General features: G+C 55.2%; 9 protein-coding genes across 9 annotated transcripts; 5 read left to right on the forward strand and 4 right to left on the reverse strand.

Annotated features, from left to right (window-relative positions):
- Positions 1 to 1780: 1780 nt before the first annotated feature.
- Positions 1781 to 6385, forward strand: GCG54_00013820 (uncharacterized protein; the record flags this gene model as incomplete). Its single annotated transcript, XM_045413667.1, has 10 exons — positions 1781 to 1868; positions 1918 to 4016; positions 4065 to 4434; positions 4497 to 4912; positions 4995 to 5251; positions 5321 to 5701; positions 5761 to 5904; positions 5958 to 6070; positions 6132 to 6246; positions 6304 to 6385. The coding sequence occupies 10 exons, from the start codon at positions 1781 to 1783 to the stop codon at positions 6383 to 6385; spliced, it is 4065 nt and encodes a 1354-aa protein (XP_045269738.1).
- A 3158-nt stretch (positions 6386 to 9543) lies between these two features.
- Positions 9544 to 10928, forward strand: GCG54_00013821 (uncharacterized protein; the record flags this gene model as incomplete). Its single annotated transcript, XM_045413668.1, has 3 exons — positions 9544 to 10230; positions 10285 to 10404; positions 10653 to 10928. 3 exons carry the CDS (start codon positions 9544 to 9546, stop codon positions 10926 to 10928), a joined length of 1083 nt encoding a protein of 360 aa, XP_045269739.1.
- A 342-nt stretch (positions 10929 to 11270) lies between these two features.
- On the reverse strand, positions 11271 to 13310 carry GCG54_00013822 (Restriction of telomere capping protein 5; the record flags this gene model as incomplete). The annotated part of the gene is made up of 3 exons (XM_045413669.1): positions 11271 to 13028; positions 13105 to 13176; positions 13251 to 13310. 3 exons carry the CDS (start codon positions 13308 to 13310, stop codon positions 11271 to 11273), a joined length of 1890 nt encoding a protein of 629 aa, XP_045269740.1.
- Positions 13311 to 13902: 592 nt separating this feature from the next.
- Positions 13903 to 14699, reverse strand: GCG54_00013823 (Respiratory supercomplex factor 1; the record flags this gene model as incomplete). Its single annotated transcript, XM_045413670.1, is given in 3 exon segments — positions 13903 to 14447; positions 14497 to 14615; positions 14635 to 14699. The coding sequence occupies 3 exon segments, from the start codon at positions 14697 to 14699 to the stop codon at positions 13903 to 13905; spliced, it is 729 nt and encodes a 242-aa protein (XP_045269741.1).
- Positions 14700 to 15597: 898 nt separating this feature from the next.
- GCG54_00013824 (Threonine dehydratase) lies at positions 15598 to 18580 on the forward strand (the record flags this gene model as incomplete). The annotated part of the gene is made up of 4 exons (XM_045413671.1): positions 15598 to 15816; positions 15872 to 17364; positions 18049 to 18310; positions 18491 to 18580. 4 exons carry the CDS (start codon positions 15598 to 15600, stop codon positions 18578 to 18580), a joined length of 2064 nt encoding a protein of 687 aa, XP_045269742.1.
- Positions 15866 to 17453, reverse strand: GCG54_00013825 (Threonine dehydratase; the record flags this gene model as incomplete). Its single annotated transcript, XM_045413672.1, is given in 2 exon segments — positions 15866 to 17394; positions 17414 to 17453. The coding sequence occupies 2 exon segments, from the start codon at positions 17451 to 17453 to the stop codon at positions 15866 to 15868; spliced, it is 1569 nt and encodes a 522-aa protein (XP_045269743.1).
- Positions 18581 to 18805: 225 nt separating the features above from the next.
- GCG54_00013826 (uncharacterized protein) lies at positions 18806 to 19427 on the reverse strand (the record flags this gene model as incomplete). Its single annotated transcript, XM_045413673.1, has 3 exons — positions 18806 to 18880; positions 19088 to 19228; positions 19335 to 19427. 3 exons carry the CDS (start codon positions 19425 to 19427, stop codon positions 18806 to 18808), a joined length of 309 nt encoding a protein of 102 aa, XP_045269744.1.
- A 396-nt stretch (positions 19428 to 19823) lies between these two features.
- Positions 19824 to 20684, forward strand: GCG54_00013827 (uncharacterized protein; the record flags this gene model as incomplete). Its single annotated transcript, XM_045413674.1, has 3 exons — positions 19824 to 19921; positions 19983 to 20309; positions 20366 to 20684. The coding sequence occupies 3 exons, from the start codon at positions 19824 to 19826 to the stop codon at positions 20682 to 20684; spliced, it is 744 nt and encodes a 247-aa protein (XP_045269745.1).
- A 1472-nt stretch (positions 20685 to 22156) lies between these two features.
- GCG54_00013828 (uncharacterized protein) lies at positions 22157 to 22808 on the forward strand (the record flags this gene model as incomplete). Its single annotated transcript, XM_045413675.1, has 2 exons — positions 22157 to 22406; positions 22480 to 22808. Coding segments are annotated over 2 exons (579 nt in total), but the record flags the coding sequence as incomplete, so codon positions are not given.
- Positions 22809 to 23052: the final 244 nt, after the last annotated feature.

Consider the following 23052-nt stretch of genomic DNA (forward strand, 5'->3'; position numbering starts at 1 on the left):
TGATTTTTGTCGGACATGCTGAAGGTGCTGCGGGCAGACTAGCCCTAAGGTTCTCTTTTTAGGGAAGCAGATCAATCCCCAGACCAGCGCTTCAATCCAAGTGGATGCAAACATGGACACCATGGGGAAGGCAAGGGCCGCGACTCATTTATTAAGGTTAACAACCTTCCCAATGATAGATGGCAGAAATCACCTACTGACATGACCCCATCCGAAGTCTAATGGTTTTAGCAACGCTCCCGATAGCGTTGTCGATACTGAAAATGAACTTCAGTCACAACTCGGGGAGACAGGGGCGATTATCCATCGCATAACAGGAGATAGTGACGGCGGACTCGCCATCACCGAAGCTCTTGCTTTGTGGTGCAGTCAGTTGCCACGTCTTGGCATGCTTGAGCTACGAAGCAGCGGGAGTCATGACCTGCCATGATTCCTTTGAGGGGATAAAGCGACAGTTTTCCCGCTGCGCAGATCAATCACACCACCGTCTAAACATAGCGTTCGTGGTCGCCCTCAATGATACGCTGCGCTGGCGAAAGAGTGAGGTGTGTATCCGGGGTAGTTCTGATCGAACCAAGCGGTATCCCACTTTGATCGCCCAATCAGACTGACAGCCTCCATCGCACCCGCGCCAGCGCCGCCAACTATACAGTTGGCTGGGCGCATGCGTTAATTGCAGTTGCTATTCGCAGTAGAATTAATTGCATTGATCAGTTCACCGTATAGTCGTTAATAATGCGCAGTCAGCTCCAAAAGGTTGCCCGCGGTTTACGTGCATCGCGCGGGGAACACTTCCTTACTTGACTTTGACGTGGGATACCGTCCGGCTCGCAGATCTCATCACACATTCTTAGCCCCCTAGACACCCCTCAGAAGGCCTCAGGGAGTCACGAAAGACGCCGCTGGCGTTCATCGGAATGGGGCTATGGTTTTGCAAATGCATGAGGAAGTCCCGGCATCACGCGGAACGCCCCGATTTATCACTTTGGTATCCATGATTAAGATAATTCAATCCCGCCTACGACAGCGGTGGCCAACGTTGGCCCAGCCAACAAGTTGAGCTGTGACAGACAAAAGTTGAAGTCGAAGTTGGAGGCCAGCTAGTCTTGGCCATGGGGGTCGGCTTGAATGCCATTGGATCGTTTCGTGGTTCATCACGTGTTATTGGGCCAACATCTTTGTTGGTTCCTGCAGGTGCATACAGGCCGTTGGTCGTAATTTTACTCTTGCACCAACTGCTGCATCTGGATATCACGATACTCTGTTGGAAGCAAGCCCCCAAAGATCCACCCACTTAAGCTCGTCACCACTGAACAGTGAGCAGTTGGTCGGGTCGGGTGAAAGGTTGCATGAACTTAGCCTCCAATGTTTCCGTGTCGTCGCATTCGAGACATAAAACCTGATATTTCAGCCCCCGAAGTTTTCATCTCCAGCTTCGCCCGCGATAAGACGTTCGTAATCTTCACCCAACTGCGTCTGAATGACACATTTTCCTTCGTATTTGGTTGGGACTTTATATTTCGATGATACATTGTGTTGGAACTTTGCAAATGACGCCAGGTGCTGTGAAACGAGATACTCACGTTCGGAGGTAGAACTGGGACTGATGGTTTGCACCAACGGCCGCCTCCAATGGACTATGGTCCAAAAGATTGAACTAAAACTGCGAATTGATTTTCTATAAAAACAAGTAGCTGGTCAGTCGTATCTCTCTCAATCTTCGAGTCAGCCATCGTCTTGATATCCTGCTTGATCTACTCCTTGCGCGTTGTCCTTCATCATGCGTTTACCGCGGACCCGTTTCGTGATCACTCTGCTGATGATATCCGAAGCATCAGCTCTACTTCCGTACAGCTTGCCTTATCTCAGTGAGTTTCGAGAAGGCCTTTTGAAACAAATCATTGCTAACTCTCGTAGCGCCCGGCAAAGAGCCTCGGACGGCAGAACCACCCCCAGGACGTTCAGTCAGATTTGTCAGGGGTGCTACGGGTCTTCCAAGTGGCACTGGAATATCGACGTCCCAGGCGTCATCCTCCTTCCCGACTCACAATACATCCGCCTCTGCTTCTATCTCCACCAAGCCCACCAGCCTAGCGTCCGCCGGAACTTCGCTTCCTCCGCAAAAATCACTCTCAACGTCCTCATCTGCAACCAGCTTCGCCCACTATTCAAACAGCTCTTCGCCTATCATTGCGTCAAGCTCCGGCACCACCATCGAGAGTACTGCCTCAGTCACTCTTACATCGATCACGGTCACCAGTACTGTCACAGTTGTCAATCTCAACGGATCACCCCTTCCACTTGACCGGCCGGTTGTCACCTACGCCCCGCGAGGAGGATCCCCCATCACCATCTCGTCAGGATCCGTCGTACTGGGATCTACGACTATTGCTGTTCCAACAAAACCAACAACGCTGACCGCTGACGGCACTCCGATCACCTTTGGTAGCCTGAGTACCACCCAGCAAGTTGTCACCTCAGTAAAACAGCCGCCGAAGACCACGAAGCAGGAGAACCAAGAAAGCTCTACCCAGACATCCACGGCTGTACTTACATCCGCCATGCCTCCCTCTGAGACTTCCTACATGGGCGAGGGGAACTCCCCCTTTGACCATACGTGGGTCCCACTTCCGGTCGTCGTGAAGCTGGATGGGATCGAGTTTTATCCCCCAACCGAACACGAAAAACCAGTTGAGATCTTTCTCAAGGACGGAAGCACCGCAACCCTTTCATACAAGTCCCTGAAGATCGCGGGCAAGACGGTCCACATACCTCAGAAAGTTTCATCTACAAGTGTCATTGATGGTGTAGAGTTTTCACAACGCTCTTTCGACTCTCCCGAAGGTAGCCCTGGTGGCGGTGGTGGTACCGCAGCCGGGGGCAGCGCTGGTGCATTTGGTGCTATGAAGGGGATCTTTGAAGGGCTTTCCGGATCTGCAGGTCCATTGGCTGATGCCGTGGCCGGCTTCAGTGGCAAGGCCATGCGCCTGGCTCTCAACGCACCTGGCGGGCCCCTATCCGGCACACAGTTTGGCGAAGTGATTGAGCTGGCAGATCTTACCCAAGATGCCATTAACCTTGCGAAGCAGACATCTCAGTTCCAAAATCAAGTGGAGTCTGCCCGAATGGATCAAGGAAATCAGCCAGATGTCTTTCGATCCATCAATGGAAAGTTCTTTTCGGCTTACGCCCATTCACGCAGGTTTGCAACTTGGTTATCGTCGACTGCCAATATGCTCCAGAACCTTCCCAATATTCCCACGGAGCTGCACGCGACAATCATGGAAAGGTTCGGAGACTTGTCGATTCTTGGGATGGCAGCCTTGAGCTTCGCAGCTGACGCCTACGATGCCTACGCTGTTCTCAGCGCCGTCAACTGGGCCGATGTAGATGACATGTTTGGCGGAAACCCCCAAGAGCCGCCCAACTCGACAACTGTATCTCAACCAACCTCCACGACTATCTTTGCCGATCCCCCAAGCAAGTCTGGTACGCCGAAGAAGAAGGCTTCATGGCCACCAATTCCTCGAGGACCCACTGACATGTTCATGATCACCGCCAAACGCGGTAAGGTCAGCACTTCTGTCTTCAAGAAGTTCACCAAGTACCTTGACAACGACGCTGGAAGTACTCTTGGTGCCGAGGAATGGCTGCCGACTGAGATGGCGTGGCCTGTATACACTACCAACTTGACTGTGCTCAAAGCTGCAGGTATCGCTCAGATTCCCTGGGTGAGAAGTGTCACTCCTGATATTCCTTTCGACGTCCAGGAGTATGAGAAGGTTTCCGCCACAAAGACTCCCGATTTCACGACCCCGATCACGACGTCCGGCAGCACTTCTACCCGGAGCCCACTACACAAGCGGCGCCCTGCGCCTCCTGATGTCAGACCCAACAGCCCGGCGCATCTCAGGATGATTTCAGGAGACTCCAGACAAGACTACCGGTATCATTCTTCACTCGGCCGAGGCGTTACCATCTTCATCATTGACACTGGTTTCAACTTGGGTCACGAGGTATGAAACACATGACATGTTGGCTGAACAAGCTAATCAAAGCTTTAGGAACTCGCTCCTGGCTCAAGAAAAGTCAAGGACTACTACGTCAAAAATGAGAACGCTGTCGATTTGTCCAAGGTTGCACTCGACAAGCTCGCACCGGATAACTCGGAGGACTACTTTCACGATGGCCAGCGCAGGATAGGACACGGTACTTCCGTAGCTTGCGTTGCTGGAGGCACCACCTTAGGCGTGGCATCGAATGCTGATCTGTACCTCATCAAGTGGAAGGCGGCACAGAAACGAAACAACGGCAGCTACGGGCCAATCCAGAGCCGACGGGTGGCACTCATTGATGCTTTCAACCACATTCGAGCTCAGATTCTGCGCGCGAACCCTTCGCTTAAGGGCAAGGCGGTTGTGAATGTCTCTTTCGGTACGTATCCTCGCGATGCAGGTCCTACTGGCCTCATGAGCAGTTACCTAACTTCTATTCAGGTATCAAAAGAGACATCGCCCTTTTCGATGACATCCAGGCCGACTTTGAGGCGTTCATCGAAGACCTGGAGGAACTGGGTGGTGTCTTCGTCATGGCTGCCGGGAACGCTGCTCAATCCCCGTCCCCAGACAGACTAGGGGACCATCTTCCGCAACTTCTTGGGACACAAGCCAACTCACTCATTACTGTGGGAGGAGTCCATGCTGATGGCTCACTGCAAGCGACCTCTGAGCCAGAAGGGAAGATGAAAAGCGACCCGCCGATGCAGGATGGCAGCCCTCACCCCAATGCGAATCGTCGTGGAAGCGTCACAATCTACGCACAAGCCGAAGATGTGACAGGCTGTATCGGTGATCCAGATGATACCAGAAGCACTGTCAAGATGACAGGGAACAGCTTTGCTGCTCCGGCAGTGGTAAGTCAGAATTCTCACGCACCTTTGACGAAATATCCACCAGAGCTGGAGCCATTCATAACACGCACACTTCATATCATAGGCCGGCTTGGCAGCCTACCTCTTGGCACATCCCGATTTCAGTGACGTTTTTGAGTACAAGGAAAAGTCACAACGAGAGCCAGACTATCGCAGTGTTGGGCTCCAGATGAAGCAGGTTATCGAAGCGTTTGCCTCTTTCCAATGGGTACCGCAAGACGCGGTGTTCAATCGCTTCAGAGAGTATGAACGGGAGGAATATGAGCTTCCCAAGCGCGTCCGGATTGCATACAACATGGTTGATGGTCCGAAACGCGACGTGTAAGTTGTCGCTATTCTCGTCTTCGTACGGGCAACATGGGCTTGGACGCTGACTACGGATTCGAACAGAGATGCAGCGACTCAGCCAGCCGATCCCAATCGACAGAGGCTGCGCGAGAGATATCATCGTTTCTTGGACCGCCTGCAGCAATGCAACCCCATGAAGGTCAAGCGAGACGGCACTACAACTGAGATCGATTTCTGTTCTGCCACAGATACCTTCACCCGCGTGTCAACGACAGTGCTTCCCACATCCATGGCATCGACGTCAACTGGCGATGCGACGCTAACGTTCAAGCCTACCACATTGACCGGAAGCACCTCAACGACAGCGACTACTAGCCCAGTTTTGACCTGCAACGAAGACAGTGAGTGTGACGGTCTCACCTGCAAGTCAACGGAAGCCAAGTGCAAGGCAAAGTCGGCGGTAGCCGTGCCTATCCAAATCAAGTACTATACCAGCGGATCCCCCATACGTTTCTACAACAATGACTAACAACGGTGAACAGACAATGCGAATGTGTTGATCCGAAAGAGGAGGACAAGGTTCCCGCCGTTTGCACCGTCGACGAAGACTGTAAGGCCCTGATCTGCGATGGTTCTAAGAAGAAGTCCTGCGTGACGATCATTCCTATGGGTTCATTCGCCATCCGGTAAGACATTCGGAAAAAGTTTTGATCTTGCACGCACTCATGGCACATCGTAGGCAATGCAAGTGCACCGATCCCAAGCCTACTACCACATCGGTGGTCAAACCAACCACGGTTGCGCCCAAGCCGCCCTCGACCACCGTCAAAGCCCCGACTGCAACATCTCCAGGTAAGCATATGTGATCGCTTGTTGCCAAATTGGGATATGTAAAGCTGACATCAAACTTCAGCGCCTATGGAGTGCAACATTGACCAGGCGGTCAACTCGTGTTCTGGCTACAAGAACTGCAAGGAAACCGAGCGTGGAATCTGCAAGGAGCAGAGGACTGCTTCTGGCAAAGAATAGTGAGTTTCTACAGATCCTTCCAAGCGTAACATACTGACGAAAACACCCTCTCTCAGCTACTGCGAGTGCGAGGAGACCCCCCCGACAGCTCCAGACCTCGACCCTGGTTGCTCCCGGCCACAAGGGCCTTGCGAATGAGTTCACCTTGATCAATTACTTAGTAAATGTGTACTTCAAAACAGATATGGCCATGGAGCGCATTGGGCGATCACTGATGGGCCCAGGTCTGAGGTGGGGAGAAGCCCAGAACGTTCCATCGATGCTCTCCATTTAGGATCTTTTCAGATTTGGCAATTTCTTTTGGCTGTTAGGTAGTTGAGGATTTCCTTGCGACATTCATTTCACTTCGAGAGTTACTGTTCAACAATTTTCACGTCCGCGCAAGAAGATTATGCATCATCGTGCCTTGACGCCTCAATATTGACATGCACCCACCGCTAGCTTGCTTCTAACACCAGTTGGGAAGTGATCTTTTCTGCTGCAATATTTTCATGCATTGGGGTAGATAGCGTATGCAGCCAAGGGATTTAAAGACTGGGATGAATTTGAGTCGTGATGCACCGGGGTGTGCACTTTGAACATTTTCGGTCGAGATATCGGTTCAGGACATGGTGCCAAACCCAGATTTGGGTAAGTGAGATACGGTTTAAGCTTGAAATGAAATGCCGAGATCGTCTCCGCTTACCGTGGTCCCAGGAAAGGCAATGTATGGCCACTTCCGACCGGTTCTAGACAATAAGCCCACTGGAGCCGGTCAGAGGTGTACAGCGAGATAGTCGGCTTCGGGACTCGTCCCGTACACACTGAGGACAAACCACCCTACGGTATACCTTTTATTTCTGGGTTTGTCTAAGAAGATGGGATGAAGCCAAAAGCAGTAGGGTCTCGAGAACGTAATGGGCTTGGAACCATCGATCTGGGCGTTGAACGTATGTCTCCCCGCCAGATCTGAACACCACCTGAAGTTGGAAAAGCCGAATCAGACACCTGAGGCTCTGATGATCCATGACATTTGGGAAAGCAACTATAAATGCAGATGCTTCGGTCCGAGCGATAACTCAAAGTCTCTGGAACAGCACGCACAGCACTTCTTCGCAACGGCTTACCTCGGAAAGAACAATAACAAATCCGGCCAAACTAGACTCAGATACAATGCGTGTCCTCAACCTTTCTCTCGTGGTCGTCGCCATGGCCCTCGTTCACTCCGCCGCAGCCAAGCCCAAATTCTCCGGAGGCAACATGGAGGAAAATGGCAACTCGTACAAGAAAGCGATGCTGGACGGGAATGACACCCAGCTGGACATGGAAGTCCCGTTGGACGAGAACAACTGGGTCAACGGGGATGAGTCCGCGGTACCCATTGCAAATGAGCAACAGGGCGAGGCGGTCAAGTTCGAGGCCTAAGTCTCGCGGGATAATGCGTAAGAGAACCTTCCTGACACAACAGAAATGCGCTTCATTGCCCCCTTTGACTGCTACATTGGAAGAAAACAAGAATTCGCTAACGAGAACAACCGGTAGGAATCCGCGCAAGCCCAGGGGATTCCTTTTAGTGATTCAAGGACAAGCGTTTCGCTAGCGGACCAAGCTGGAAGAGGAACCCTTCGTTGTCGGACATCGAAGCTTATTGAGGAATGGTGATTCGCACATGGAATTGCTCAAACTTTGAGGGTATCATTGTGGGGAACTTCTTTGTTGTGTTGTTTTCTTTGGGACGAAGGAGAGAAGGTTACGTAGTGTCGGGAAAGATGGCGTCTGTTTGGAATCTGCCCCCCCTGGAACTCGGAGGCGAATTGTCTATGAACGCAAGGATCGGGATTTGTTTCTTATGCCCCGGCGTAAGAAATGCTTCCATATGCTGCTTGATAGTCAAGTCAAATAGCAAAAACAGACAGTGTTGGACCAGACTCCCATTTGTCCCCTCTTCTCTCTGATCTGTGATCGATATGAAGCCGTGTCTGCGGCGCAAAGGCTTCCACTGAATAGTTGAGATGTAGAAAGTCGAAGACTGCCTGAGTTTCCTGTGTCTACGCGGCTACATTTTCGGTATACTTCATACCCGTACATCTAACGCTTTATTGTGCTCAAGAATGCTTGTATGAATAGCAATTAAGGAGAGACAACAAAAAAGATAATATAACAGTAGCAGAAACGACGGTAGTAGAGACGGCGTCAACGACGACGACGATTGCGAGCACAAAGGAAAGGTAGTCGCCCTAGCCCGATAACAATAGGTGGTCTCAAAAACCGAACTGGCTACCAAGCATTCTTCCCGTTCCAAAACAACACCAGATACACATCCCAGTCGTTTTTGTAGAAAGCTTTCTATCTGAAGCACAAGGATAATTATCTCCTGGCAGCGCTGCATACCAATCAGATTTAATCAAGCAAATCAAGCAATCAGACATGTAAAATGAGGCTATTCAGACAATCCAAGTAATCTGGCGTTCGAGAGGGGCATTTTGATCCGTCTGGCTAAATCCCGGCCGATCTTCATCCGTTTTCTCTTCTGGCCTTCCGTCATGCTTTCATCTGGCAGGTTACCGGCCGTGGACACACCCCGTTTTGTGTCAAGAGTTCCTTTGTGGATTTATGTATGACTAACGGAAACGTAGCCGTCCTATACCTTACAGCGACGTACAAGAACCTCCCATCGTCGAATCTCGTGCCAGGATTCTTGGGTGTGCTTGTCTTGTCGTCCGTATATCCGTTCATCTTTGCTTGAAGCAGAAAAGCTAAAATCCGCTGTATGTGAAGTATGGAAGATGGAGGCATGGCAATAATTGCCAAACGTTTCGATGTGGCGTTGAATGTGGACCCAATGAGCCTGATCGAATACCTTGATTGACGCGAAGATCGACACGAAAGTCGATCAGAGGTGGCATCAATCCCGGAACGTGTCGAGCTTGTGCACCTGTCATTGGACTAGAAGTTCGTAACACGAGAGCCTAATTCAACCACAGCCTGTATATAAGAATATATGAGAACTCTATGCCCGCAAATATCGAAAAGTGAAATGCCTCCGTGCATGCCGTTGAGAGCGCCATCACATCGTCCATAACGCTCAACTCAACGCCTCCCCTGAACTCATCCCTCCAGGTGCCATAACGACATTCGCCATGCCATCAACCATCCATCATCTTGTCCTGTTCGCCATCCTGGATGAAGACATTTAAAACAGCCGTGGACTGCACAGATTCAATTACTTTTCCTACCTTCTCCCTCCACACACACGCAAACAAACATACACTCGTTTCTTTTACTACAACCCCTCAACCCACCTTTAGGCTATCACGATGAAGCCCTCCTTCATCCTCCCCGTCGCAGCCCTCGCCGGGTCGGCCCTCTCCGCCGCCGTGCCCCAATCCCAGGACCTGGTCCCAGTCCTCGTCCCCGAGTTCAGCGACGCCGCCTTCACCCCCGCGGACCGCGAGGATGCCTACGCTGACGCCGAGGACGCCGACAAGGCCTACTCCGCCCCCGGCACCTACCTCGACGGCGAGGACGCCGCCTACCTCGCCTCCGTCGACCTCGACACCGAGGGCGCCGCCGCCTGGGCTAGCGTCCACGCCGACCTCCGCGCCGCCCTCATCGCCCACACCGACGTCACCAACTTCACCGCCGCGGACGCCGACCCCTACCCCGTCACGCTCAAGTGGGCCGGCGCCCACGTCGAGAACATGAACAAGAACGAGACCGCAGAACGCGAAGAAAACAGAAAACTTGGCCGTGGGATTGCAGCGCTAATCCTCTATATCTTTAAGCCCTTCTTTGGGGGCCTGGCGACGGCCCAAGCCAAAAATGGCACCCAGCCCACGGGCGGCCGCCCCAAGATCCCCGACTTCCACGTCGGCCTCGACGCCGACGGCGTCTGCAGGTACTTCCAAGGCGCGGCATGGAAGGCCCAGGAGCTCCGCAGGCCCATGGAGCAGTTCTCGCCCGAGTACGTCCCGTGGCTGGTTGAGAACAAGGGCCCTTACATCGTGAGAACATTTCTCCCCCTGGTGTTGATGTCCAACGGCTAAAAGTCTGATTAGTACGTCCTCGACGGCCTCCGCGAGATCGAGTGGAGCTTCTGGACGCTCGGCCGCGCCCTCGAGTACACCTCCTCCTTCACCGAGGAGGAGCAGTTCAAGATTGCTCGCTGCGCCACCCTCGTAAGCCCACCTCAACACCCCGCTCCGCTCCGTGAAAGCTAACAAAACCCCCCAAGTTCGCCGGCTCCAGCCTCCAACTGACCACCGTCCCTCAACTCCCTCCCCTGGGTCCCGGACCAGTCGTCCCTCCCCGCCCCCTCCCCACCACGTCCACAACCACGACCGTCCGCCCGGCCCCCGTTCCCCAAACCACCTCCCTCTCCCCCTTCCCGACACCCACCATCCTCCCCCGCGACAACGAGGCGAAGCCTATCAGCGAGCCCAGGCACGTGCACCTCTTCGGCTTCCGTTCCCTCCTCCGCCTGCTCGAGGAGAAGGCGCCCGTCTCAAAGTACCAGACGTACGCCAACGTCCGCATCGTCCGCGTTCTCGAAAACCTGGACTCCTCCCTCGAGAGTGTCCGCGCCTCGGTCGACCGCAAGCTCACCAGCACCGCTGCCAAGGTTTACCTGATCCGCAGCGATTACTACGACATGTACGAGCAGTTGGACCACACGGTCTGGGCCTTTGAGCGCAACCTTTGAATGCGACCGCCCACCGATTTCCCTCAGATGAGAGGAGGGGGGCGTATTTGGGAAGCCCAGAGAATGTAAACTTTTGCCCACGTCGTGGATGGTATTTGGTACGCCGGTTGTAAGAGCCGAAAGACGGCTCGCCGTGTTTTGGTTTACTCGGGGTTAAGAATACTGGCGCAGTGGCGCTCGTATCTGTAGTTGCGGTAATAAAACGTCTATTTCTGTATCCTGGTCCTATGAGTTTAATAACGCCCTATCCCAAAATATCGTACCCAATGGTGTGCCTCAATGCGGTATTAATACCGCCTCGCACCGTTCTCGTAAGCTTTAGTCCACAAGGGTGCCGACTTACTACGTAGAGCCGCCGCTGCGGTTTTGCCCAACAAGCCCAGCCATCTCCAACAAGGCGCGATCAGCGGCGATGTCACCCGATCCGAGGTTGATCTTCCTCCGCGCCTCCGCTTCCCGAGCCTCCCACGCCCATCGCTCTGCCTGTGCCTTGGCTTCCTCGTCCCCACCGCATCCCCAGACCTCGAGGCTCTCGATCTCGAATCTGTCCTGGAAGTCAAATTTGCGGGTCACGCTAGTCTGGAACGCGCCGCCGCCTGCCGTCCAGTCATGTGTAAACACGCCGTACTCGAAAGAGTCGTCTAATAAAAGGGATACCGAGCCGAGGGACATCATTGTGTTTCGTCGGTGCGCCTGTGTCGATCTTGGGTGGGGACATCCGACTCCCAGCATGGGCCGGTTGGCTGGCTGCTTCGTGAAGGAGACGTAGTCTGAGTTGTATTTCGACGCTGGGAAGACGTCGTGGATAGGTTCCAATTGAAATAGCACCGTATCCCTCTCGCCGAAGCATTCCTTCGAAGTATGCTTCCAAGGTGTGCTGAGGTACACGCCAAAGGTGAGACGCTCCCCTTTGCTGCCATGAGGAAAGCGGCGCGGGGGTATTGACGCCGCAAACGTTGCTTCCTGGCCACCCTGGGGCTCGTCGTTAATGCGGCTGCCACGGACGAGAAGGATTGTGGGCGCTCTCCAATTGAACACCTTGGTTTCGAAGCTGCCCATGGAGAAGCCCGCGTCATTGCCGGAGTACAGGAGCCTCAGTCGGCGGAAGAGGTCCGAACCCGGGATGAAGAAGGACAGTTGCGAAAGGACGTTCAAATTCATGACATCTGAGCTGTCCTGGAGTAGAGGCTGTACAACCTCTTCGGGATGTTTCTCTGATGCCGGGTCGTCGCCCTTGTGTTTTGAAAAGTCGAGATTCTTGGAGAAGAGAAAGTGCTCAAATAGGGGATTGAAGCCGTTGAAGAGATACGGAAAGCAAACGGGTATCACGCGGTTAAACTGGCTAAACTTGATTCCAGGTGCTTTTTCGACGTTCAAAAACGCGGCAAGGATGTTCTCTGCGGTCGAGCGGAGGCTTTCAAGCTCATCGCCAACGACGCGGGTCGCAAACATTGACAGCCTCTCCTGAGGACTCAGAGGAGCTATGAGAATGAGTAGCATGAGAAGCTTGCGGAAGTTATCGGCTGGTATCATGGCTCCTTGGACCGTTGGGGCATCGCCTTGTCGGACCGCATCGTTGATATCGAGCAGTTCGAACGCAGCGATCTCGAGGTCGTCATCTTCGTCCTCTTCTTCTTCCACAGGCTCGTCAACGGCGAAGCCAGCTACGTGACTCCTGGCCGGTTCGTCCTTGGCCTCAACTTCAGCGTCCTTGACCTCCTCTTTTGATTCGTCAACTCCAGCGGTCGAGGCTTTCCGGTCGTACACGGCAAGACTCTTGAACAGAAGCTTCGCCCGGTCTTGGGCGCCCTTTGCCAAAACCTTTTTGTACCTCGCCGTCATGATGACGACCACCATGATCATTTGTTCGAGGCCGAGGACGGCGGGGGCGTCCTGGAGGAAGGGGAAGGCGCCTATGTAGGACACCATCTGGAATATGACGGGCGAGACATGGAGAATGTCGGGTATCTCGAGGAAGCGGGCGATGGTGTCTTCTTTTAGGTAGTGGATGTCGCTCTGGGTATCTGCTAGGCTCTTGAAGACATCCTTGAAAGAGTAGAGCTCGAGGTTGGTGAAGCACTTCTCGGCGAAGCGGCTGGCCTGTTGGTGGTCATGGTCAGCAGCCGTCTCTACGATGCTTCAAGGTGGGTTGAGGGGCAGAGGGACAGCGACTTACCAGTTCACGGGTGAGCTCCTCGTGCGACAGCTGCCGCGGATTCTCGTCCGACAGTACTTGGCCCATGGTGTGCTCGTAATGGGAAATCAATAAGCATCGGTGAAAGTAATTGCAGTAGTATGGCTTGCCGTGGAGCAGTCATTAACGGCCATGGCCATGTTCTGGGGAAGATGGAGGTAGATGAATGACGGGAGCCTGGGGTGCATGAGCAGCCAACGATTGCATAATGGGAAACCCAGCGCCCAGAGCTCAGCTCAGGTGTCAGATCAGGTCCCCCCTTCCATCCCCCAGGCGCCCAGCGCGTCATGTCTTGGGGGTGACAGTCTGGAGGCCAGGGGGTCAAGCCACTGCGGCGAGTGGGCGAAGTGCCCCGCAACGTCACTGGCCCGAGCTCCCCTGCCCCTCCACATGTGATGATCTCCCGCCCAGAGCATGTTCACGCATAAAATCATCGAGACCTCAGACCACCTGGAACTTTGCAGGGTGACAAGATGTTGCTGTTAGTCATTTATGTAACTCGATGACCAATTCGCAGTTTGTTAGATAACGAGAACCCAAAAATGTCTGTCAAGTGACTCTGCAGCCAAGTTCTCCATGCAAACCTGCACCATGTCACCGGCTTCATCCAAATCAGATGATCTATTCAAACCAAGTGCGCCGCCTATTACTGCCCAGTGCTTTTATGTACGACGGAGGGGAGTCTTCAATGAGACGTCAAGGTCCGTCCTCGATGCCAATGCCATGCCAATACTATACAACGCAGCCGTGAGTCGATGCAACAACAAATCATCTCTTTCCTCATTTCTTGGGCTCATCCGACGATCCGTCCGACGGCTTCCTTCCGTAGAGCTCGCCAATGACACCGAGTGAGCTCTTTGGATTCTCCTTCTTGTCCTTCTGCCCCTGGGCCGCGGCCGGTGCCTCCGGCGCCGCACCCTCGGCAGGCTTGTTCCAGCCCGACAAGCCAATCGCACCCAAAACGCCGCCGCCGCTCGCCTTCTTTTCCGTCTCTTCCGCAGCAGCGCCGCCGGCACTCTTCGCCTCCGCCTTGGCGCGGCGCTGCTGCATCAGGCTCTTGAGGGCCTTCTCCTCCTCGTCACGGGCCTCGAGCTCGCGGATCCAGCGCTGCCTCTTCTCCTCGGCGTCCTTGGCCTCCTTGATCTTGCGCAGCTCGGCGGTGCGCTCGCGGTCCTTGTTGTAGTACATGCTGCCGGCAATCATGGCGAGAACGGTGAAGCCCTGGGCGGCGACACGGGCGCGGAACATCTTGTTGGCTTGGACGGCATCGCCGCGACGGGTTGCGCGCCAGGCGGCGTAGAAGGCGTAGACGGTCAGACCGCAGCCTAGGGTTGTTAGATGACGACTGATGGAAGTAAAGAGAAGTGGACATACCAAGAGGAATGAGGGGCTCTTCCTTCAGCTTGCGGAAGACCTTGTGCATGATGCGCTCATCGTAGAAGTCGCTGTTGGCGGGGTCGACGGTTAGCAAGACTTGGGTCTGAGCTAGGTCCCTGCTCGCGTGCAGCTTACTTGTTCTCGTCAAAGGACGAGGGCATCTGCCTGTCCATGACTGGGAGTCTGTCGTCGCCGGGCATGATTGCGAGAGTGCGATTGGATGTTCAACTCGTTGTGCCGGGGTGGTGGTTGTTGTCTTTTGAGGTCGCAGAGTCGGCAGCGCAGTCATGCGATTTGCAGTGGTCGGCGAACTTCGATGATGAAATGGACTCTCGGGCCCTTTGATTTTCGGGGTCTGGCGGGCAGCTGGCTGGACGCGCCGCCAGAGCTCGACCCTTGAGCACATTTGCGGCAAATCCCGGCACTTAAGGCAGCTTAGGTAACCAAGCAGTTGTGCCTCTAACCTCTTGATTGAGACATCTGCGCTGAAACCTCAGGCAACATGAATAGTAACTGCTGCACGGACCAGCATCCAAAGTTGAGGTCACAGTGGAACTCAATCATCGAAATTCATTGAGTGAGTCTCTAATGGTGGATCTCATGATCCATCTCAATGACCAATTGCTCAGTGTCACTTCAGCCATCAACTCAATTGCATTCTCTTGAACGCACATCACACAAGTTACTAACCATTTCCTTAGTAACGACTCCCAATTCATCCTGAGTCACAATCTAAGAGGTTGGACAAACTCAATTTGGAGATGCAAACCAACCGATGTCGCCCAGAGACCCAGCCAAACGCAGGGGAACGGCAGCCGGCCTGCTGGCACCACAGCAGCAACAGGGGTCCTCCAGCCAATCCCAGCGCCGCCAATAGCGCACCTCACCGCAAAAACCGTCCGATTTCTACCCCGCGACAGCGAATTGAGCTCCGATGTGTGCCCCACTATGAACAAATTTCCAGTTTAATCCAGGCCATCGCTGTCGGTGACTCTTCGCCAGGCCATTCTTTTAGTTGAAGCCTCCCGGCCACGATTGTTGTCGTCGCCGACTCAGTCCCGTCCTCTCGTTCATCCTGCAACAATCCTCCTCACCACCATGTCCGAGTCGACCGAACCCCCCGTCGTCGCCGTCATGACCAACGGCACCCTCAACGGCGTCAATGGCGACCACGCGCCCCGGCCTCGCACCCCGCAGCCCAGCGGCATGTCTCTGACCGAGTACAGCGCCAACCCGTCCACGCCGCCAGAGGAGAAGCGCAACCGCATCAAAACCGTCGTCCCGGAGGACTACCTCCTCCCTGATGGCAACCCAGACGTGAGAAACATCTTTGCGCCCCTCAATGGCTGGCACTGACACGATCCATTCACAGTACCTCCGCCTCATCGCCGCCGCAACCTCCCGCGTCTACGAAGCCTGCAAAGTCACCCCCCTCCAGCCGGCCGTCAATCTCTCCAACCGCCTCGAGTGCAACGTCCTCCTCAAGCGCGAGGACCAGCAGCCCGTCTTCAGCTTCAAGCTGCGCGGCGCCTACAACAAGATGGCCCACCTCGATCCCGCCGTCAGCTGGAAGGGCGTCGTCTGCTGCTCCGCCGGCAACCACGCCCAGGGCGTCGCCTACTCGGCCCGCAAGCTCAAGATCCCGGCCACCATCGTCATGCCCGAGGCCACCCCGAGCATCAAGCACCTCAACGTCGCCCGGCTCGGCGGCCACGTCGTGCTCCACGGCGCCGACTTCGACGCTGCCAAGGAGGAGTGCGCCCGCCGCGCCGCCCAGGACGGCCTCATCAACATCCCCCCCTTCGACGACCCCTACGTCATCGCCGGCCAGGGCACCATCGGCATGGAGCTCTTCGGCCAGATCAACATGTCCAAGCTCGACGCCATCTTCTGCTGCGTCGGCGGCGGCGGCCTCATCTCCGGCATCGGCGTCTACGTCAAGCGCATGGCGCCCCACGTCAAGATCATCGGCGTCGAGACCTATGACGCCAACGCCCTCGTGCAGTCCCTCGCCAAGGGCGAGCGCGTCGTCCTCGACAACGTCGGCCTCTTCGCCGACGGCGCCGCCGTCAAGACCGTCGGCGAGGAAACCTTCCGTATCTGCAAGGACGTCGTCGACGAGGTCGTCCAGGTCACCACCGACGAGGTCTGCGCCGCCATCAAGGACATGTACGACGACACCCGCGCGGGCCTCGAGCCCGCCGGCGCGCTGTCCATCGCCGGCCTCAAGAAGTACACCGCGCAGCACCCGAGCGACCGCAAGCGCACCATGGTCGCCGTCACCTCGGGCGCCAACATGAACTTCGACCGCCTGCGCTTCGTCGCGGAGCGCGCCACGCTCGGCGAGGGCAAGGAGGCCCTGCTCGCCGTCAGCATCCCCGAACGCCCCGGCGCCTTCGCGAACCTCATCAACACCATCTTGCCACACTCCGTGACCGAGTTCTCGTACCGCTACGCGACCGAGGAGGTCGCCAACGTGCTCATCGGCATCTCGCTCACGGCGCCGGCGTCGCAGCGCACGCAGGAGCTGCAGACGCTCCTCGAGCGCCTGCGCGCGAGCGACATGGCCGTGACGGACCTCTCGGGCGACGAGCTCGCCAAGAGCCACATCCGCTACCTCGTCGGCGGGCGCTCCAACGTGCCGCACGAGCGGCTCTACATGTTCAACTTCCCCGAGCGCCCCGGTGCGCTCGAGAAGTTCCTGCGCACGCTGCGCCCCAAGTTCAACATCAGCCTGTTCAACTACAGAAACTACGGCGGCGACGTGGCCAAGGTGCTCGCGGGCATCGTCTGCCCCGACGACGAGGTCGCGGATCTCGAGACGTTCCTGACCGAGATTGGATACCCGTGGGAGGACTGCAGCCAGTCGGGTGTTTTCAAGACTTTCCTCCGAAGCTGAGGGGGAGATGAAAACTCCGAATTATTCTGTTCATAGACATTTGCTTCTGGTACATGATTCGGTTAGGCGTCGGGAGTTTTTTGATTGAGGCGAGTTGGGGGTCCAAAAAGGTAGACATTGGACAAAAGAAAGAGCATCGTTATAGAGAAAAGTGTTCAGTCATTTTAAACATATTGAATGAATCCCATTGATCTTTCTGAATATGTCTTGTTCGACCATGGTGGATGCCCCGCGAGTCTCGACAATTGCATGTCATCTTTCGACTGAGGATCATTTTCTTGCACAAAGTGATTCCAAAGTCGATCTACACATAAGAGGGATTGATATTCAGAAATCACTGCTCGTTTACGATCAAATCATCGCGCAATGCCAAAATTCAACGTGAACTCATGATCATGCAATCCAACTTTTTCATCCGATGTCGCATGTCGCGATAAGAGCCAACACACGATAAGCGCACAGACATCCAACCACGTGACACACCCAAAAAAGCTCCCGCGATTCGAAGCCATCCAGGTCAACCAACATCGTTGTCGTCGATGCCGTCGCCAGCGAAGCTCCCGAATCCGCACGATCTTGCCCTGCAGGTCGACTCGTCCATCCACGCCTATCCAGAATCGTCGTATCTGATCGAGCACACCGAAACACAGAATGGCTTCCCTCGCCGCCTCATTCAGGGCGCTGTCCCTCGCGACCGCCCGCCCGCAATGCTGCGCCGCCGCGAAGCTCGCCGCCACGGGCTCCATGCGCGCCAACATGTCGACGGTGATCATGACGAGGCAGCCGATGGCCAAGACGGAGGCGCTGTTTGCGAAGAAGAGCGCCGCTGCTGCTGTTGCGGGCGCGGTGGCGCAGCAGACGAGGGGGATGAAGGTGCATTCTTCGGTGAAGAAGAGGTGTGAGCACTGCAAGGTGAGCTCTTTTTCTTTCTGAATTTGGGGGAGGCTGGGATGCTGCGGGACTGGGAGAGGGGAGGAGCAGAGGTGGCGTGATGTGCTGGGAGGAGGAGACGCGGTCAAGATGGAGGCGGCAGAAGGACCAGTTTCTGGGGAAAACGGCATGGGCATGGGCTAATGGGATGCTTCTTCACAGATCGTCCGCCGTAAGGCCGGCAAGCGACACAACGGATACCTCTACGTCATCTGCAAGGCGAACCCGAGACACAAGCAGCGCCAGTCGTAGTTGAACGAGGGCGGGGTTTGGGGGTGATTGTGTACACTACGGAGGCAGATTGGTGCGAGGACGTGTTGCTGCATAGACGAGGCGCCGACGTAGCCTCTTTACTTCACGAGTTTGGGGTCATGCGATGAGAGGAAGACGAAACGACCGTCACGGAGAATAGACGCATTGAGGCAAAGGCCTGTTGTATTATACAGATCGGGATATTACAAAAAGCACAACTAAACTCTACATTCCGTCAATGTACCGCTCCATGCCCTGGAACTCTGTCTTGCCGGTTGAGATGAGGTAGCGGATGTGGTTCTGGATTGCGGTTAGTGTTCGAGCGTTCGGCTTCCCAGAAATGAGAGAGGTAGAGGGGGATAGGGGCAGAGAGAAAGATAGAAAGAGAGACGGTGAGGGACGGAGAAAGACAGAGACAGAGACGAAGAGAGACAGAGACAGAGATAGAGACGAAGAGAGAAACAAGGACACGGGCAGAGAGAGCGAAGGGGATCAAGATGGGCATACAATATCCGTCACATCTCTGTGGCGCTCAAACTCATCACGGGCGTAGCGGCGGGATTCGGCGCGGGTGGTCGGGTCCGCGATGCGTTGTGTTCCACGCAGGATTTCGCGGTAGAGGGATAGGGCGCGGGAGCGCTGTAGGAACTGTGCATCGTGTCAAAATCCATGCCTCCATTGTCACTGTTGGCAGTTATGAGCTCATATATGGCATGCATATGTGAGATGGGTGAGAAGTAGCAAGGTAACATACATGATCCAGACTCAGCGTCTTCCCGAGGCGCGACTTGGCCGGGCCATTGGAGTAGCTGCGGATAGCGGACCACAGGGGGGTGAAGGGGGGCATTGGTGCCGCGGTGAAAGGACGACTACATCTGAATATTGATGATGGTCTCAAGTGAGCCTCTAGCTTGGCCTCTCAAGGTGAGTGGGTGGTGGGCGGGTGTGGAAACTTTTTGGGTGGATGAGGTCAGGACGGGGAAACTTCGGGAGTGTGCCCCCCGGGGGGTTATAGTGCCCCGCGGCCCGGGGGTGATGCATGCTTTAGTGGACGCGTCGGGGCGCGTTCAGCGAGTTGGGATTGTGGGATTTGCAACGATGCGAATGGGGAGGACCTGAGTAAGGTCACGGATCCTTTATCTTTGGCAGGGTGATTATTGTTCAGTGCTTTGAGTTTCTTATGAATCTGTCTTTTTTCTCATCACCTTACCTACTTTGGTCTGTTGGTGCCCAGAAGCTCAAGATGCCCGTCAAGCGGCGGAGGGCGCCTACAAACCCCATCGAATCCGCGAATCGCAAGACGGACGAGGACTTCATCAGAGACCACCTGCAGCAAACCAGGTTCGTGCGGCACAATGTCACCACAGCCATGGACGATACTTACCATTGAACAACACGACAGCGCAGACTGGACATCATGGACGCACCCCGCGACGGAAAAGGCGTACACGCTCGCGCTCAAGTCGCCGGCCAAGATGTCGGTCGACGAGATGCAGGCGTGCTTCGACCTGGTGGAGCACACGAGCGGCGCGGACTACCGCGCGTCGTCGTGGGGGTGGAAGCCGGCGGCGAAGATCAAGGAGATGCGGAGCGCGGAGCTGCGATACGTGCTCGTCAAGGAGTCCGGCAGCGAGAGGTTGTGTGGGTTCACGAGCCTGATGCCGACGTTTGAGGAGGGCTTGCCGGTGGTGTACTGTTATGAGATTCACTTGTTGGAGGAGCTGCGGGGGTGAGTTCTGCTTTTTTTGTGATGGCGTTGGCTCGTGATGGCTGACGGTGATGCAGCACGGGGATGGGCCGCAAGCTGATGGACTTCCTCATCGCCGTCGCGGAGAGCATACCCATCGTGGAAAAGGTGATGCTGACGTGCTTCGTGGCCAACAAGGCGGCGCGGGGGTTCTACGAGAAGCTGGGGTTCGAGAGGGACGCGACGTCGCCGGTCGAGAGGAAGTTGCGGTTCGGCAAGGTGTTTGTGCCGGACTATGTGATTATGAGCCGAAAGATCCAGCGCCGCGAGGGCGAACAGGTTGGTAAGAAAGATGGTGGTGGGGAGGTTGAGGACGACGTTGATGGGGCGAAGAAGTCCAAGAGGAATGATTCATGATGCATGTTCTCTGCTTTCTTCACCCGATTAGGGAAGTTCATGAGATACCAAGATACAGCGAATATTCGAATTCGGAATCGATAGACAAACTAGTCTGGTCCTGCAGATTCGCTCGTTGATTTGGGGCATTGATGGTGGGTTGAGGTTACACACAGCCAACTGAGGCTGAGAAGGAACACACAACTGCTGCATGGGTCGGGAATAAGCTCGAGGAGGCCAGTCCCCAGTGCCGCACGGCGGGCAATTAACAGTGGGCTTTTATTTGCTTGCCCGCCCTGCAGGTGGACATGCCGTGGGCGGCGGCAGGGAAGCTGAGCCTAAAAAGTACCTCACCTCTCGCTTCCACGGCTGACCATTCCTTCATTCCACCTCACGCCCACTTGGCAGGACCCGACTTGCTCTGGCGGCGACGATCACAGTAAGCGCTGTCGAGAGAAGCGTCCACTTGGAGTAAGGCGACGAACTCCGGGAATCCTGCCTGCCGAGAGTTTATTCCCTTGAAGACTGCTGCTGCCGAGTTAAGGGTGTTTCTTCACTCCAAGACAAGGTCAAACGGCAGCCGATTCTCTCGCCCCAAAAGGGGTTGATGCTCTGGATCGTGTTACACAAAGACTCATCTCACCACATGCCAGCTCCTCACCCCAGAGATTTCTCAAGCCATTTTTGGGCTAACTTGCTGAAAATCTGCAAATGAAGAAAAAGAAAGGGAAGGACTTTCACTTCCACCCCTGCATCAGCGTCCCCAGCTACACAGCCCGCCAAGCTCAGCCTTAGGACGCCATCGCTTCCTAGCGGCGCCCCTCCGGCTGCTGCCTCTCACGTCTTCGACCCATGTTGCCTATCATCACAGCAAAATGGGTAGAAAGCCACAGGGGCGGGCTCGTCAGGCAGACACCGACTCCCAGCTGTGAACAGTGAAGGGTCTGATCGCAGCAGTCCTCTCCGCCGATCTGGTTCCGCACCACGAGAGCACCATATTGGTCCGACAGGAAGGATTCAGGCATCGACAAATGGCATGAGACGAAGCGGCCGGCAAACATGCCACCACGAGCCTCGTCTCTCCAGACGCCGATTGGGGCGCCATCTAACGGTTTAGTGCGGACCTTTAGTGTTGAGGTAAAAAGGTTGGCTGAATCTTTTCATTAACCCTCCGGCTCAGCTGCTGGCCAGGGTGAGAAGCTTGGTGTGACGTTAAACCGCTTCCGGTCCATTTCTCGAGCTTCACGCAGGCGTTGCCCGACTGTTGATTCCCCCCCCTTCTGCATCCGTCTGGTTGGTCTTTCCCACATGATTGTCTCAGTTCCTTCCTCCTTGGCTGATTTACTTAATTAGCTCCTTCCCGTTTTCAAACGTAGCTACCTCTGGGGGTCGATTCATATATCAACGTGTCCCCCCTTGCACCTCGTTCCCAATCCGTCTGAACGACTTCCTTTCCCTGCCGTCTGCTCGCCTTTCCTACTCGCTGCTCAGGTCATCACCGTTACGGATTTCAACGCTCCCAGACCAACGCCATCATGGATTACCAGCAACAGCAACAGCAACAGCAATACCAGCAGCAGCAGCAAATGCAGCCGAACCCATACGAGGGCCAGCCACAGCAGCAGCCCATCCAACAGGAGTACACCCAGGGCGCCGCCGTACAGAACCAGGAATGGCAGGCCAGCTTGTGCAGCTGCTCGCCCATTGACAGCTGCTGCTTGGCCTATTGGCTACCATGCATCCGTACGTCTCCCCCTCACTCAGTCTCCCCTCTGATCGTCATCTCGAATTCATCGTCACTAAAACCATCCCACAGTCCTCGGCAAGACCTCAGAGCGCATACGCGACCCCACGATGCAGACGTACGAGGCTATCAACACGGACTGCCTGCTCTACGGTGCTATCCAGTGCTTCACCGGTTGCGGGTGGATCTACGCGCTCATGAAGCGCGGCGAGATCCGTGAGCGCTTCGGCATCAAGGGCTCTGGCGCGAGCGACTGCTGTGTGAGCTACTGGTGCTGCTGCTGCGCGCTCATCCAGCAGGACAACGAGGTCAAGGCGCGCCTGTCTACGGGGCCCATCGTCCAGGGGTACCAGCCGCAGAAGGAGGGCATGCACATGCCGCCGCAGCAGCCGCACAACTAAGCGGGACGGTAAACATGTACGATAAAACGAGGAGGTCTGAAAGTTGGTGACGGGGGATGGTGCTGCTTGACTTTCTTTTTGTTCATGGACATGGTTTGAGGATATGGGATACCCGATGGATTGGGGCAACCACAGGCGACTGGATGGAGTCGTTGGCGGGCACGCACTTACCTATGAGAATTCAAGTATAATAATTCGGAGAAGAGCTTATTGGCACATCTGGCATGAGACCCAGCTATGAATC

The sequence above is a fragment of the Colletotrichum gloeosporioides genome, assembly GCF_011800055.1.
Source record: "Colletotrichum gloeosporioides strain Lc1 chromosome Unknown consensus_11, whole genome shotgun sequence".
In the NCBI taxonomy this organism is placed as follows: domain Eukaryota; kingdom Fungi; phylum Ascomycota; class Sordariomycetes; order Glomerellales; family Glomerellaceae; genus Colletotrichum; species Colletotrichum gloeosporioides.